This window comes from Typopeltis vanoorti, chromosome 20 (genome assembly GCF_054136105.1).
Source record: "Typopeltis vanoorti isolate ZY-2024b chromosome 20, IOZ_Tvanoo_1.0, whole genome shotgun sequence".
Classification (NCBI taxonomy): Eukaryota; Metazoa; Arthropoda; class Arachnida; order Uropygi; family Thelyphonidae; genus Typopeltis; species Typopeltis vanoorti.
In genome coordinates this window covers 26,276,611-26,294,603 of record NC_143568.1, presented here as the reverse complement: position 1 = coordinate 26,294,603, position 17,993 = coordinate 26,276,611, and the positions used below count along the sequence as shown (strand labels likewise).

The following is a 17,993-nucleotide window of genomic DNA, read 5'->3' as shown; positions in this document are numbered from 1 at the left end:
CTATGAAATAATGTTGAATTCAATATCCACTTAATTTGTATACCATCATGTATTATATTTGCATTGTTTTTTCTTTATGTTTTATTGCTTGTTTGCCGAGGTCTGGAGAGTCATTTTGCTTGTTATCGTAGAATTTATTCTACGATAAAAAGCAAAATGACAAGCGAAACCTTTAATCTGTTTGCTTGATTTCATTATGGGTGTGGGGATAGTGGACATAATCTTAGACACAAATGACTAAGATTATGACAATTCTATAGAATATACCATATGAGGACAGATTAAAGGTCCCAATGCCTAGTTAATAGGCAGAAACCATATAAGTTATTAAAGGAATTTTAATTTTATAGGATTGACACAGAAAACGTTTTTCAGTACATGACAGAAAATGAAAGAACATTGGCTCCCCATCCCACCCCAGCAGTTATATAAAAGTGTAATGACTAGATTTTTTGCTTGAAAAATGGTGCATGGGTTGAATTGTTAGAGGTTAGTTGTGAATACTTTGTCGATGAATGAGTTCAGGAAAAAATGAAAAAATACGATAAATATTGTCTGAATAATTTTTAGTATGGGCTTCCCGTGATGAGTTCTTGATTCTCTAGAGATAAGTAGGGGGGGGGGAATTATTGCATTAGCAAGGTCATCTCCTCCTATAGGAGCTGCCAAATGGTGTGCCACCTTTTTATTATATTACTCTGGATTTAGAGAAAGATGTTGAAAGTTTATATTTCACTTGGTCAGACTATAATAAATTTAGTTTAATCCTTTATCCAAGTGTGTGCAAACAAAGTTTGCACCTAAAAGTATCTTCAGGACTGGGTAAAGTGGTACAACACCGCGCGACTCCTTACAAAGGAGTTGCCTGGTGTTTTGGAAGCTCCTATAGGAGGAAATGACCCTGCTAACTTCTGCTTTGGTATCTCCACTTGGGCCTGGCTCCCACTGAAGAGACCTTAATAAAGGTCGAAACTAGTCTGGGTAGTGGCCCTTCCCTTAATGCATAACATTATACATATCTGCAAGGAGATGTGTTTTGCATTATGGGAGATACTGAGATAGGAATGTTGGTAGCTTGCCACACCTTTGCAAGGAGTCGCCCGGTGTTGTACCACTTTACCCCAATCCTGAAGACACCTTTATCCAAGTGTGTGCAAACTTTGTTTGCACACACTTGGATAAAGGATTAAACTAAATTTATTATGTTTTGTTATTGTTGATGATGATATCTTCACACTGGACACAAGAGTATACACAAGAGTGCTCAATATTCAGAATACATCCTATTCATTCGATTCTAATCCTTCTATTAATAAAGCCCTGCTTTTCAAGGATGGAACTTCTTGAAATAGTTCAACTACCATCATCTGCCTTACTCATATGACTATCTTCTCCATCCAGCAAGATAATCGATCCACAATCATTTTCCTTCTCTTATTGGGCAGATTGTGATAAAAACTTTTTAGGATTTTTCCACGTATTGCAGTGCTAGTCTTTTCTCATGTTCTAATTTTTCTCTCTTTACTATCACTTGCTGTGATAGTAAGAAGCTAGTCACTTGCTGTGATCTCAGAAGATTTTTGGTAATATAGCTCTTCATATACTTTCCTTGGAAATGTTAGTGAGATTGCAGCATGTTCAAAGTAATTGGAAACAAAAAGAATACTCTTCATAAAGCCAGATGAAATCTGGAATGGAATTTAGTAATAATCTTCATATTCCACTTCATGAGTTAAAGAAAGATTCTGTTCATCAAACTTTCTTGCTTGTTTCTTAAAGATGATATATTTAATATCCGCTTTAAGTATAATTAGTCAAGTGAAATCTTCAATTTCTTTTATTGTGATTTAAGAAATATGAGATTCGCAAAAGAAATCACATTCATCTTTTAGTCAAATAACAAATTTGATTTGTGAGAAGACATATTTATGGTTGAGTGAGAGATATAATTTTTTTTTTAACATCATCGTCATCATTATCAAATTCCTGCCATCATGTACCCTCAAGGGGTGTACAGGATATGATAATAATACATGAAAAAAATTACATCACTACTAATTTCCTATCTACAATTTTCCTCCAAATCAGTCTGTTACTTGTCAAGACTCCAACATTATCAGATCTTATATTTCTATCATCTAAGGCACTTTGTACCGTATCAATCCACCTATATCTTGGTCTTCCTCTGGGTCGTTTTCCTGCCAACCTGGCAGAGAACACTTGTTTTGCTAATCTTTCCTCTCCCATTCTATTTAAGTGACCATACCATCTGAGATTAGCTCTGCTAACGCATTCCTGGATGCTGACAATGTCAAGTTCTTTCCTAATATCCTCATTTTTAATATGATATTGCCATTGATGCCATCTGTTCACGCCTCGAATCTTTCTCAGGACTCTCATATCTGCGGTCTCTAGTCTTTGGTCAAGTGTTTTACTTCTGACCCAGCTCTCAGATCCATAAGTTAAAACTGGTTTGAACACAGTCTTGTATACAGCTAATTTAGTGTTCCGACTAATTTCTTTCTTATTCCATATGAATTTATTCAATTGACTTCCCAAGATACCAGCTTTGCTGATTCTGTTGTCTATTTCTATATTTAGTTTACCATCTTCAGTAAAAATTGTGCCTAAGTAGCTGAAATGTTTTACTTGTTCCACTGGTTCTCCATTCACAACACAGTTGACATTTTCAATGATTCTGCCTATTTTCATTGTCTTTGTCTTTTTATTGCTGACCTTCATACCATATCTATTACAACAGCTATTCAATTTAGTCAGAGAATCTTGCAGACTTGTAGTCTTTGGTCAAGTGTTTTATTTCTGACCCAGCTCTCAGATCCATAAGCTAAAAACTGGTTTGAACACTGTCTTGTATACAGCTAATTTAGTGTTCCGACTAATTTCTCTCTTATTCCATATGAATTTATTCAATTGACCTTCATACCATATCTATTACAACAGCTATTCAATTTAGTCAGAGAATCTTGCAGACTTGTAGCAGATTTATTTAGAGGTATAACATCATCTGCATAAAGCAAAGAGCTGACATTAACATCTCCAATTTTGATATCATGTTTAATACCACTTTCCTTCATAATGTGATCCATATAGATAATGAATAACAGAGGGGATAATGTACATCATTGTCTCACACCAGATTTAATATTAAACCATCTTCCTGTACTTCCATCAATTCTAACTGCTGACTTACAACTCAAATAAAGACTAAGTATTGTTTGATATAATGTCCCATTGACACCATATAACAGTAGCGTATTGAATAGCTTCTCTGTTGGTACCTCGTCATATGCCTTTTCCAAATTGACAAAACTTAAATACAGATATCTGTTATATTCCCATGCTTTCTCGACATTTGTCATATAGTAAAGATCTGATCCTGACAGCCTCTATTTGACCTGAATACAGCTTGTTCTTCACCAAGCTTTTCTTCCACAATTCTTCTCAACCGTTTCTCAAGTATACTAGCATAGATCTTGCCAGGAACACTTAGTAGGGAAATACCTCTGTAATTCTCACATTCAGTTTTATTTCCCTTTTTATATATGAGTATTATGAGAGCTCTACTCCAATCATCGGAAATTCAACCCTCTGTCCAGGCCTTCTGAACTATGCAGCGCAGCCACTGTAAGATTCTTATTACTATTACTATTACTATGGGCAACTTCATCACAACTATTCGACATTCATACAGTATCTATCATACCTCGCCTTAAACTCATTCACTGTCACAGCATCTACCACAGATTCAGGGAGCACTTTCCACTCATTCACTACTCTAAAAGTAAAGAACCCAGCTCTAACACCTTTACTAACCACACTTTTGCCAAGTTTCCATGGATGTCCCCTAGTCCTCCCACAACCAGCCCTGTTCTCAAAAATATTTTTCTGAATTAATTTTATAGAAACCCTTCAGTAATTTGAATGTCTCAATCATATCTCCCCTCCTCCGCCTATCAACCAATTTTTGCAACCCACAAATCCTCAACCTGTTCTCATACGGTTCATTCCACAGAACTGCTATCATCTTAGTCACTCGCCTCTGGATCCTCTCCACCTCCTCTCCATCAAGAAGAAACCTAGGTGACCAAATCTGAGCACAGTAGTCAAGATGGGGTCTTATCAAGGCTCGATACAGAGGAACAATAACCTGCTTGTCTCTGCTTGTCAACGTATTCTTTGGCAACCAAGTGATTTGATGAGCTGATTTGGCCACTTTTGCAATGTGTTCCCTAAATTTCAATTCCTTATCCACCAACACTCCTAAATCTCGTGCCTCATCAATTTCCTGGTGCACGGTTCCATCAATGCAGTAAACTGCTGCCAATCTTTTCACCCCAAAATGCATAACCTTACATTTTGCAACATTAAATTGACATCCATTCTCCTTAGCCCAGACCTCCAATCTATCCAAATCATCCTGCAAAATTTTGACGTCATCTGCATTCACTATTACCCTACCCAACTTCGCATCATCCGCAAACAAATGAACTGTTCCTCTCAGATCCTTTCCTATATCATTTATGAACAAATTAAACAGCAGTGGTCCAAGAACAGATCCTTGTGGCACACCACTAGTCACAGGCCATCTTGTGGACTCTACTCCTGAGTAAACCACTCTCTGATATCTCTCCGTCAACCACCCTCCTATCCATCTCACCAACCCTATGTCCATTCCCATATGCTGCAATTTACTGATTAGAATTCCATGTGGTATCCTGTCAAAGGCCTTAGCAAGGTTCAGTAGAATCACAGTAAACCCATTACCCTTATCCAGTTCAGCCGTCACTGTGTTATAATACGTGAGCAAGTTACTGAGGCATGACCTACCCTTCACAAAACCATGCTGTCCCCAATACAGTATCCCATTTTCTTCTATCCAATATTGTATTTTCCTCTTGACTATTTTCTCTAAACCTTGATAATGATTCCTGTTATGCTGATTGGCCGGTAATTTTCAACAGCAGCCTTGGAACCACCTTTATGCAGTGGAACTATTTTCCCCTCTTTCCACCCCCTTGGGACTGACCCAGTCCTGAGGCTCAAATTAAACAAAATGGTCAAGGGCACTGACAATTCTTTGGCCGCTTCACGTACGACACGAGCTGGTATACCATCCAATCCCACAGATGTATCGACATTGAGGTTCTGTAATAGACTAGTTACCTCTACTTCATTCATCACAATTCCAGTATAAGCTGTTGGTTCTTCCATTCCTGCAAAGTCACCACCTGGATGATATACTCTTGCAAAGTGCTCGCTCAGTAATTCCACAATATCGACTGATTCAGTTACCTCCCTGCCCTCAGCATTTTTTAAGATCATTCCACCATGAGCATTTTTCCTTTTACTTGCAACATATTGAAAAAACTGTTTGGGATTCTCTTTAGCCTGCGTGGCCAATTTCCTTTCGTAATCTGCTTTTGCTTTTCTTACCACCCTCGTTACCATCCTGGCCTGAGCTTTATACTGTTCCTGCGCCTGATGGTCACCCTTCTCCTTAAATTCTGTCCACAATTGTTTATTTTTTTGCAGCTCAAGCTTAATGGTGTTATTCATCCATTTAACCCCTACTTGACTTATTATTCGGACTCTTGGTATACAGTCAACCATTGCCTCCTGCAAACAGTTCTTAACCACCTCCCATGCACTATCAACATCCAGCCCTTGCAGTTTTACATGCCATGGCCTTGAGCCAAGCACACACCTAAGCTTGTCATACTTACCAGCCTGCTAATTCCACATGTACTCTGTCTTAATTGTAAATTCGACTCCTTTAGCCACCTCCCAAGTCATGACCTTATGGTCACTCTCACCATTTGGTGGCAACATGGTCATGTTCGTTACAACCACATTGTCAGTTGCAATTACTAGGTCCAGCACTCTCTGCCCCCTGGTATTTTCCAATACATGTTGCCGTAGATAGTTGTCCCTTAATAACTGCATAAAATCCAATTCCTTCCTCCCATGTGCCCTCTCCTCTTTCCAGTCAATGTTACCATAATTGAAATCACCCATAATAATTACCCTCCTTCCACTCATTTCATCAATTTGTTTATGCATACTATCCCCACCATCCACTCCATCACCCAGTCTATAGCAGCACCCAATTGTATATTTTGTTCTGCTAGATTCTATCTCACATCAAACAGCCTCAAATGTGCTTTTTTCCCCATCCTGCAGTTCAGCTTCTATACTCCTTGGCTGAAGCTCATCAGCTATCATCAATAACACTCCTCCCCCCTTTTTATTCACCCTGTCACTCCTGAACACGCTATACCCGTCGCATTCAATCCCACTAGCTTTATCATCTTCCGTCAGCCATGTTTCACTAATACCGACAACCTGTGGCCTGGAAGTGCCAACCATGGCCAAAAACTTTTCCTTCTTGTTCCTAATACTCCTGGCATTAGTGTACATGAATCGCAGAAGCCCATTTGTCCCATCCCTACTTTGATGCCTTATACTAACTATCCCATTCTGATTTGTTGTCCGTCATACTTGCTCGGGCATAATATACTCATTCATACACTTAACTGCCCCCCTAATGTCTGCATATCTACCCCCCCCCCCACTCTTAATAAATCTAGTTTCCCTGAATCTGTACATCCACTTCCACATCATTCATCAACACTCTTTCAAGTCTCCGTACACCAACTCCATTCAAATGTAACCCATCCATCTTATATAAGTCCTTTCGCCCATCGAACTCATTCCACACATCCACAAATTCCACACCGCTCTCCATGCATAACCCACACATAAAGTCATTGGCAATTATGGCCCTCCTTCTAAACACTTCGCTGTCATACCGCAGTAAGATACTCACCATCCTAACTCTCTCACTCTTCTCTTTTGCTACCTCAAACAACTCCCTCACATCCTCTATCATTTCCATTTTGTCCTCTTTCAAATCATTCGTTCCTGCCACGATTATCATCTCTTTCACCCTCTGTTTTTGCAGTCGAATAGATTCGCTGACATTCACACCCGGCTGGTACGACTTCGTTAAACTCTCAGTTATTACGCCTCTTAATAGCGAATCCCCATACAGCACTCGCTCCTTCATTTTATTGACGTTTATGAACATTCTATTATTTGCCGTCACAGACTTCCGCCAGTTATTTGTCGGTACGTTCAACACACATTTTTCCATACGCTCCAGTTGTCTTTTAGCTCTGTGTATCGCACCATTCAAGCGAACAATTTCGCTACTCGCATTTATCTCACCATTTTCATTATCGATCAAATCATCCATTCTTTCTGTGTTTCTACCTTCATTTACACTTTCAGCGACGCTCTCACACCTATCTGGCACTACCACGCAATTCTCTAGCACACCGCCATTTTCTACATTCTTACTATCGTTAACGATATCACTCTCGACACACGAAACACGCTTGAAGTCCTCATTCTCTTTACACTTTCTACACATATTAACTCCACTATCACTTTCTAACCAGACTCCCACTGCTCTTCGCAAGGCATACATCTCACAGACAGCACATTGCATAAATTCGTTTACATCAAAACTCTTAAACAAACATGGCGACCTGCCGCCATTTTTTTCTTTATCGGTGCCATGTGTACGCTATCTTTTCTTAAAAATAATAATTAAAATAACAGAAAACATGCAAAATTGCACAGACACACCAAGAAACAAAAAGCAAACAATACCACTTAAAATTCTAGTAAAATATCTAATGTTAACACAAAATACTACTAATCTTTTCAGGAGCTCTTGACAAGCCGACGATCTAATCAGTGCGACACCAAGCGGCGTTATACCACCATACTTCAGCATTTCTGGTCGAATATCATCTACTCCTGTTGCCTTTCCACATTTCAAGCTTTTGATGGCTTTTTCTACTTCAAGTATGGATATGTATTCCTGACTGCATGTCTGGTCAGTTTTTTTTTACCACTGTGCTGTCATCACTGCTTGTTTCATTTAGCAGTTTTACAAAGTAATTACTCCATACTTCAAGGATATCTTTTCCTCCCATTTTCATGTCACCTTTATCATCTCTAATTCCTTTTACAGCACTCGTTCCTCTATTTCTAAGCTTCTTCAACAACCTCCAGAATATTTTGCCACCTTCTTGATATTTATTTTCTATGTTGTTGCCAAAGTCCTCCCATGACTTTTGTTTAGCTAGTTTTATACAGTGTTTAGCATTCTTGCATTTGTCTCTGTATTCCGTAAGAGTAAAAGCTGACTTATTTGCCAGGAACTTTTGATATGCTTTCTTCTTTTCCTTCACTGCCTCTTTAACTTCCTGTATCCACCAGGGAGTTCTGATTTTTTTTATCCTTGCAGACAATCTTACCACCTGCCTCACTGGCAGAATCAATCAATGTTTTCTTCAGAGTTTGCCACTGAATCTCCAAGGCTTGATTCCTGTTCTCAAACTCTTTTATTTTTTCTTCAATAATCTTTGTGTATTTTAGTCTACAGTTCACATCTGAGAGCTGCTCGACTTTTATTCGCTTTAAAACTTTCTTACATGTTATTCTTTTCAATATGAAATTCAAATTTATCCAGCTCAAGAATAAATAGTGATCACTTCCAATTTCAAATCCTCTGTACACTCTGGTGTCCTGCACCAAGGAGAAAACATCACTATCAACAATAACATAGTTAATGAGACTTTTCTTATTCCCTGCCTCTTCTTTCCATGTGAATTTGTGCACATTTTTATGTTGGAACATGGTGTTAGTAATAACCAGTCCATGTCCTGAGCAGAAATCCAACAGATATTTGCCATTATTATTAGCTTTGCTCTTTTTTCCAAATTTTCCCAAAATATTTTTGTATGTCTGACAATCATTTCCTACTCTGCTATTTAGATCCCCAACAAGGACCAACTTTTCCTTTTTCATTGTGTCAGTTGCTTTTTCTAAAGCCTCAAAAAATTCCTCCACTTCTACCTTAGTAGAACCTTCTGTTGGACCATAGGCACAAATAAGTCTCATTGTCCAGTTCCCCATTCTCATATTTGCCCACATTACTCTACTTGAGACTGACTGCCATTCAAGAAGAGTAGCCTCGTTTTTTGTGTTGAATACTATGGCTACTCCTTGTTTCCTTGATTATCATTACCTGAATATAACATTTTGTATTTATTGCTGAGAAAGATCTCACCAGTTTTTGTCTTTTTTGTTTCAGTCACACCTATTATGTCGATCTGGTACTTATCTAATTCCTCAGCTAGCTCCATTTCTTTGCCATTCATGTTTCTTATGTTAATAGTACTTATCTTTAACTCTGGTGATGTTGAGTTGGGGTTTGTTTTCAGATTTGTTCCAGTAGCTGACTTTTCGCTGTTCACCCTGTTCCCTGGCGAAAACAACGGGAGCCTTGTTTAACCGGGTGATGCCCCAGCCGGCATGAAATCTTGTCATGTCATACCATCATTTTTTATTTTGGTTTAACCAATAAGAATACAATTTGGTCGGTTAAATCCCAAATTGCCAGCCCATCCTCGTTCGTTCAGTATCCAAGTAGATACCCAATAGGGTGCACCACGAGAAGATGAGGATTGGACATTAGGTCAGAAGCCCTGGTCGGTTCTCTGCATTCCTTTAAAGGCTATGTGGAGGTCTCTTCTCAGTTGTACAGCTTTGACCCTTAAGCATCCCTTTAACTCGTACGTTTAATTTTTAAAATGACGATATAGTTCTTGCTACTACAAATTCCAGTCCTTATCCAAGCTGGAGTTCTCTAAAAAGTGTGCTTCTGTAGTCCATGACAAAAATGCAACATATATTCAGTGACACTGAAACCAAAATCTCCAGCTTCTCATTTGGCTTTTTGATGTAATAAGCTTGCTTTCTACTCACCTGGCAGTTGACCCTTCCGGTCTCTTTTAAAGCTGTCGAGCAGTAGCTCTTGCCATTTCTTGTTTCCATCTGTCTCACTCCTGATGGTTCAATGGTAACTTCACTAAAAGACCTCTTGGCATTGGTCTTTTCCTCCAACTCTTGTTTGAACAACCAAGGTAAATCATCTTCTGCACTAACAAACTGCCCATTGTATGTCTTCACTGATCTTTTGCCATAACATCAGAAAAATTCTGATTAATCTTTTGCTGGTAATAAATCTTCTGGTTCAGATGTTTCATCCAACTGTGCTCAAAACTTGTTCTGCAGAATTACCATCCACCCTATATGACTTATATAAGCTGTCATATTCATCTAGCTAACAGCATGGAAGGAAGCAAGCCTATCCAGTCTGTACCTGAAAAGGAACAAAAGTCAACCATCAAACTATCATCCCATTGCCATCACCTCAGTACTTTAAGGTGATGGAGAAGGTCATCTAAAACCAGCTTTTTTGCTACATAGAGACCCATTAATCAGTTAGCAATTACCAATATAAATTCTGCCATTCTCATTCTAAAGCTCTGCTTCAGAATGAGAATGGCTAATTTAAGAATTTAGTAATCTTACCCACCTTTGGACACAGGCCATGGAAAGATTTAGAGAAACCCATGTAGTTGCTCTTGATATTTCCAAGGCATCTGATCAACTCTTGCATTGAGGTCTTCTGAACAAGTGACTATTGGTGGCCTGGTTTGCTGAGTAGTTAGCATATCTGCTCTTCAACCACCATGCTGGGAATTCAAATGCTACCATGACTGATTGTCTTTATTATTATTATTATTCCTGATACTTCCAAAGAGTCCGAAGACTTATCGTGGGAGGACACCTACAACTGTCTCAACCACTACACCGAAGCTCTACTTCGAATCATTTCCATTAACGCCATCTACCGCACACCTCCACCACCACCACCACCACCACCACAACTAGTATTTTTTGTCTGTAAATTGCGTGTGTTCTGAAGGGCCAATTTGTGTGTATGCGGGATGAAAAACCTGAGTTTCCAGAAGAAAAAACCCTGCTACCTCCATATGAGATCAGCTAACTCACCTTCAATTGAAATCATCCAGATAAAGATTCCTCCCATCGCAACGAGAATCGAACTTAGGCTTATTCCAATCGAAGGGTGCAATGCCATCATTCTTCCAATTGCGCTATGTGGAAGATGTGGTGGAAGATGAATGTCATCATCCAGTGCGAAGCCACTGCCCTGCTTATTGGAAGCATGAATGGTTCGTTTCTCTAGAGCAGGGTTTCCAACTCTAGAAACCTAACATAGCCATAGACTAAGTAAAAAATAAATTAAAAAAAAATATAAAAATGATAAAAATAGAATCCTCCCCCTTAACATACCCATGGTGTAAGATGTACTCAAGATTTGCAAATAACTTTTTGTGGGTGGGAGCAGCATAAAAAAAATCTTATTGTCTCCGTCCTGTCCTTTTTGATTGAATAGTAAGCATCTTCTCTAGTTATTTATGTCCTGATTGATGCCTTCCTCTCATTAGATTTCTTTATCAATGCTGAAATTTAAGAAATATTAATAGGTCATTTCTTTTTCCTTAATCACTTGTTCACACCTTAATCTTGTGACCTTTCATGTATGGAGACATTAAAAAAAAGTTGCCTTTGTATTAATTAAGAATTTAAAGGTTAGATACATACAGAAAAGTAATAATTACTATTTACTAATTATAATTCTACAGAGAATGACTTTTGTTAGATCTCTCTAGAAGGATAAAGAGATTAACTTAAGATGTAAGAATGTATCCATTGTACATATACAGGGTGTTCGGGATAAATTTGACATATTTATAATTAATTATATTTTTCCGTAAGTTACATGTATTAACACACACTTCTCTTCATTTAAAAGGTTGGACCCTTCTTCATTCATATACAAGATGTCAGAAAGGATGGATAGCTGGAACCCACCTGAATCATGGAAGAGAATAACTTGTATCATGATGATTCGTGCCGGCCATCAAAATAAGGATATTTCGACTGCTGCCCAATGCTCCCTGAATACAGTAAAAACAATCAGGCATGAACTAGAGACTTGCAATGGTGACTACGAGGATGTAGCAAGAAGAAAGATCCCTAGCAGACGATCTGATTGCGTTCGTACAGCAGAATTCCTCGCAAATCTGCAGGAACAGGTGTTGAAGATCCCTGGCATTGGAATTCGGGCTTTGTCACGTGAAATGAATGTTGCAGCCTCTACTATGAAGCTTGCACTCAATGAAGACCTCCGCTACTACTCATACAAGCGCCGCAAAGGTCAGCTGCTTACAGAAAAGGCCCGTGAAAAACGTTTGATAAACGCGAAGAAACTTCTAAGCAAAGTGAAACATCCTGCGGAACCACAAACAATCTGGTTCTTTTCCGATGAGAAAAACTTTTGCCAGGATCAAAAACACAACACGCAGAATAACAGATGGCTTGCATACAGTACAAAGGACATTCCTCGTGTAATGAAGACTAAATTTCCCCAAACTGTGATGGTTTTCGGATGTGTATCCTCTGAAGGCAATGTGATGCCTCCGCATTTTTTCCAAGAGGGCCTCAGGTTGACTTCAGATGGCTACGTGGAGTTGCTAAACACTGTAGTCAAGCCCTGGATAACAAGGGTAGCCAATGGTAGGCCGTATGTATGGCAGCAGGATTCGGCCCCTTGCCACACCTCTGGGAAAAGTCAAAAATGGTTGTCTGAAAATTTCTACGACTTCACCAGTCCAAATGTTTGGCCTCCAAACTCCCCAGACCTTAACCCCATGGATTATTTTGTATGGGGCGCAGTTGAAAAAGACACCAATCGCACTTCCAGTAATACAAAAGCCCAGTTAATGGATAAAATTAAAACAGTTTTTTCGGCCCTTCCCAGGGAGACTGTAGCATCAGCTTGTTCGAGGTTCCGAAGCAGGATTGAAGCTGTGATCGATGCTAATGGTGGTTATTTTGAGTAAATCTTGTTGATAGTATTGTAATTAACTCTGCCTGTAATGTTTTTTGTCAATTCATTAAATTTAATAGATACAAAGAAGATTTTCTTTTTCCTTACGAAACTGTCAAATTTATCCCGAACACCCTGTATATTTGTTTGCAATAAATATGTGATTTTTTTAGATCTTGAGCTTCATTCTTTGTAATTTACAAACATTTTGATTTTGAAGTCAGTGTACCATCATGAGTATGAATCTGAAATATCTTAGCCAAACAAATATATATATATGTGGTGTGTGTGTGTAATGTTATAATATAGTTCACTTGTGCTCCACAACTGATTGTTAACATATTAGGTTGGATGAGGGAGGGGATCAGCATAAACTAGTGCAGTTGATAGGACATCGTCAAAAATAACATCGCACCACAATGTATTATCTTTTGTATGAAGATATTTGACTACTTTGAGTTCCATTGCTTAAGAATATGCTTGCTGAACATGCATAGCACTTTGTCCTTTTGGCATCTATGAAAGAATCCAGTTTACTACTGAAATATAAGAACATGGTTTTCTGTCTTATTAAAACTTTTCTCTTTACTTCTCTTGAATTACCTGTCCTTCATGTCTAGTGTAAATCCAGTCTCTGTAGGAGAGTACATTCATATCAGCTTGATACACACACACACACACACACACACACACATTAGGTGTTATTAACACTCTAATGCTAATACTTGTTGGAGAATTGGCATTGACTAATACTACAAAACTTCCCTGATTTATTCCTTTTTCTCAATGAACAAACATGCTATTCAACTATCAGACTTACAGGTGTCTGTTTTAATCCTGTATTGCATTGTTCATTCTTCCTTCCCTTTTTATTTATTGAAATAAATAAAATTATTTAATTTTATTTATTTCAATATTTAAATAAATAAAATTATTTAATTTTATTTAAATGAACTGTTTGTTATATTTACACATTATATACTGTATCTGATCCCATTTTCTCAAGTTTATATTTTTGTACATGTTTTTACACAGCACAATGATTCTAGCTTCTCTGCTAATAATTCTAAGAGTTTTAATTTCCCTGATACATATTTGCTCTATGCTGATCAGAAGCATTTCCAGATTCCTAATTCCAGAAATTTTTTTTGGAATTAGAAATCTGAAGAAATATTTTTTCCATTAAACTCATTCTTCCAGAAATCTTTTATATACCAAACACCAGTCCTTCTACATCTTTAAATGTCATCACATTTAAGAGTGTAGAAAGGCATGGAAAGAGAAAGGGGCAAGGGTTATCTTTCATGACGCTTCCATATTCATAGAAGTCGAAGAGAAAAACTTTAAAGAATATATAAATAAATCTTCTAATACCTTTTCATTTTCAAAGGAAGCAGGTAGAACTCTTTTATCATTAACTTTTTGGAAATTGTTCAGTCCTGCTGAAGATTTGCAAACTTATGGTTGACAATAATGTGGCAAGTAACTGTTGTCATCTCATGTTCCTAACCATAAGCTCATATTATGTGAAATAGTAGTGTGAGTTTTAGAGGAGATTTTTCTTAATTGCAGGATTAAAAACTTTTTAACAAGAACAACAAAAAAAAAACATAGGAAAAGTTCCTCTAGTTGCTGGCCTGGTTGGCCGAGTGGTTAAAGCTCTCCAGCCAAAAGGCTGCGGGTTCGAATCCTGCCGTGGGCATGGATGTTTGTGATTGTCTGTGAAAGTACTAGTGGTGGTAGTCGGCGATAGATGGCATTGGTGTTAGATTATGAAGGTTAGTGGAGTAGTGAGACAAAGAGTTGTAGAGCAGATGCCCTCCCTTGATGAGTCTTTGGACTCCCTGGAGGTGTGATGTAATAATAATAATAATAATATTCAAATCTGTTATCAGCCTCGAGATTCTGCTGTCATAGAAATTACCACAAGATTACAGTCCCTCCTATAGAAATTCTTATAATAATATACAAGCATATTGGCCAGAGGACGTGGAATGTCCTCTTAGCAACAAGTCCTTGCACTCTATGGAGGTATTGCTTAATAATAACAAATACAACATGGTACTGTTGCATTAATTGGAGAATATGGGTTTGGATTATGGAATATTAGCTTGGATAAGAGGATGGCTGACTGACAGATATCAAAAAGTGGTATGCGGGAGATGTGAGTCTGCAAGATTTAAGGTAATCAGTAGTGTACCACAAGGACCAGTGCTTGTCCATCATTATTCAATCTGTACATTAATGATATTGGGAAGAATTTGACACATTCTTGATTACCCCTACCTGTCTTTGCATCACCAGCTATTTGCTGGTGATGCAAAGATAGGTAGGGGTAATCAAGAATGCTGCTGATATGTAGTACTTGCAGAATGATTTGAATAAGTAGAACTGTGGGAAAATGCACTTTGGTGTCATTAGATATCCAATGTCATATTATATTGATCTGTTTCTTCTAGGATAATCCCACCAATATAATATCCCACCAATATCCAATGTCATGTTATATTGGTGGGATTATACTAGAAGAAACAGATCAGGCTAGTGATCTTGGAGTATTAGTAGATAGGAAGTTGAAGTTCAGGAGTGACGTAGCAAAGATTGCAAATACAGTTCAAAAGATAATTGCAATGCTGAAACAAATGTTCACATGTAAAGATAAGGATGTCATTTTGCCTCTTTACAAGGCCTTGATAAAACCTGACTTGGAATATTGTGTTCAGGTCTTGTCTCCTGATTTCCATTGTGATTCTGATATAGTGGAGAGAGTATTAAAAATTATCAGGATTGTGGAATACTGCTTATGAAGACAGATTGAGAATTTGTAGACTGCAGACACTAGCAAACAGAAGAAAAAGGGACAATATGATTGGGACTTACAAACTTCTGAAAGGATCATACTAGGTTTCAGTTGATGGAATTGTTTTCAATTTATGGAGGGTGGGGGAAAGGACAAGAGGGCATCCTTGGAAGCTGGAACAAATGCTGCTAAGAAGGATTATGAGGGCTAGATTTTTCTCTCATAGGGTGGTGTGTGTGATTGGAATGGATTGCCATTGGATATTGTGAGTGCCAGCAGTGTGAATGAATTCAAGAACAAGTATGATAGCTGGTTCATGTAGTATGTGGCCTCCCTTGATGAGTCCTCGACTCTCTGGAGGTCTCTCTTAATAATTATAAGAATAATTTTTATTTCTTAATTTATTTCCTCATCTAATGTCTCTGCTTTTTTTTATATAGGTGCTTTTTTAATTCCATATTTAATTCTCCTTTTCGTTATCGGGCGTCCACTGTATTATATGGAGATGCTTCTTGGACAGTTTAGTAGTTTGGGTCACATTAAAGTGTGGAGATGTGTGCCAGCCTTCAAAGGTAAGAGTTATATTATTAATGAAATTACTCTAAATAAAAATAAATATAAAAGATAGGAAATGAAAACTAGAGTAATGAATAATTGTAAGTTAGAAAAGAAAATTTTATGTCTCTATTGGTATCTCTTCCAAGGTATACAAATGTACTTGCTCTATTCTGTTATTGTTTGTAGTTATTTGTTCTTGTGGTTTTCTTCAATATTTCTATTATTTTAATTTTTTTACATAGTGTATAAATAATTGTAGGTTTATTTGATGCTGTCTTTAGTTCATTCATTATTTCTTCTAGCTCAATGAGTGCAATGTTATCTGCATGTAGCAAGTGATTTGTTTTTTTATAATTGATTTACTTATAATTATAAAATCCCACACTTCAATCTAATTCACAGATTGCATATTATACTTTGTAATTTTTTTTTAATGTACTACCAACCACAAAGGGTTGTAAACTGTACTATATTAGTGGTGGGCTAACTATATATTTTTTTCTGTTTCATTAATTTTTTTATTTTTTTGTCCCTTTTTTTTTTTAACTCATTTTTTACCTGGTCTGGAAACCCTGCTCTAGAGATCAAACATGGGACTTTTTCAAGTCACTTAAGGCCTCTAATATGTAATGCAGTGGTCTCACACCATGTGATAAAATTCGTCTACTAACTACAGATAATCATAAATACCTATCTCTATGATAGGATTTGAACCTGCAGCATGTTTGGTTGGCACAGCAGTAGACATGTGCTAACCACTCAGCAAACCATGCAGGCAAAGTAGCTGTACACTACTCTGCTGTTTTGACTAATTTCTCTTTTATTTCATATAAATTTATTCTCCACCATTCCCTCTTGCTAATTCTGTTATTTATTTCTATATTTAATTACCCATCTTTGCTAAAAATTGTTCCTAAATGGCTGAAATGTTTTACTTGTTCTATATTTTACCATTCAGAATGTAGCTGATGCTTTCAGTGTTCTTCCTGCCTGTTTTAATGGTTTTTGCCTTTTTGCTGCTTTTCTTACTAGATTTGTTACAGCAGCAGCAGTTATTCGTGCAGATAAGGAATACTAAAGACTTATACTGAATTTATTTGAAAGTATGACAACATGTTCATCATAACAATGTAAAGAGCTTGAATATCTCCCATTTTGATATCAGGTCTAATGCCACTTTCCTTGATGATATGATCCATGGAGATGATGATTGACACTGGCGATAGTGTGCACTTTTGTTTCACAACTGATTTTACACTGAAACATCTTCCTATACCTCTTTGTATTCTAATGGCTGACTCCTTAGTGAATTGATATAATGGGCTGTTTATACCATATTATTATTAATATTATTACGTGACACCTCCAGGGAGTCCAAAGACTTATCGAGGGCGGGCACCTATTCTATAGCTCTCCGTCTCCACCACTCACTCCACCAACTACAGCAAACCTCATCATCTAAACCAACACCATCTACTGCCCACCACCCCCACCACTAGTATTTTCACAGACAATCACAGACATCCATGCCCATGGTAGGATTCGAACCTACATCTTTTGGCTGGAGAGCAGATACACTAGCCACTCAGCCAACCAGGCTGGCATATAATTGTAGTATTCTGAACAGTTTTTTTTTCCTTTGCATCTTGTCATATGCCTTTTCCAGACAGATTCTTGTATCTTCCCATGATTTCTCATGTATCTGTCTTAAAGTGAAAATCTGATTCTGACAACTTCTATTTAGCCTGTACCCAACTCGTTCTTATCCAAGTTTCTCTT

At 37.6% G+C, this 17,993-nt stretch overlaps 1 protein-coding gene across 1 annotated transcript in view; it reads left to right on the top strand.

Annotated features, from left to right (window-relative positions):
- Positions 1–17,993, top strand: part of LOC150095293 (uncharacterized) — a 590,931-nt gene that overhangs the window by 319,273 nt on the left and 253,665 nt on the right. The window contains exon 18 of the mRNA XM_090410639.1: positions 16,097–16,228. Within this exon, the coding sequence (XP_090266765.1) occupies positions 16,097–16,228 (132 nt within the window). The remainder of the gene's footprint in view (positions 1–16,096; positions 16,229–17,993) is intronic.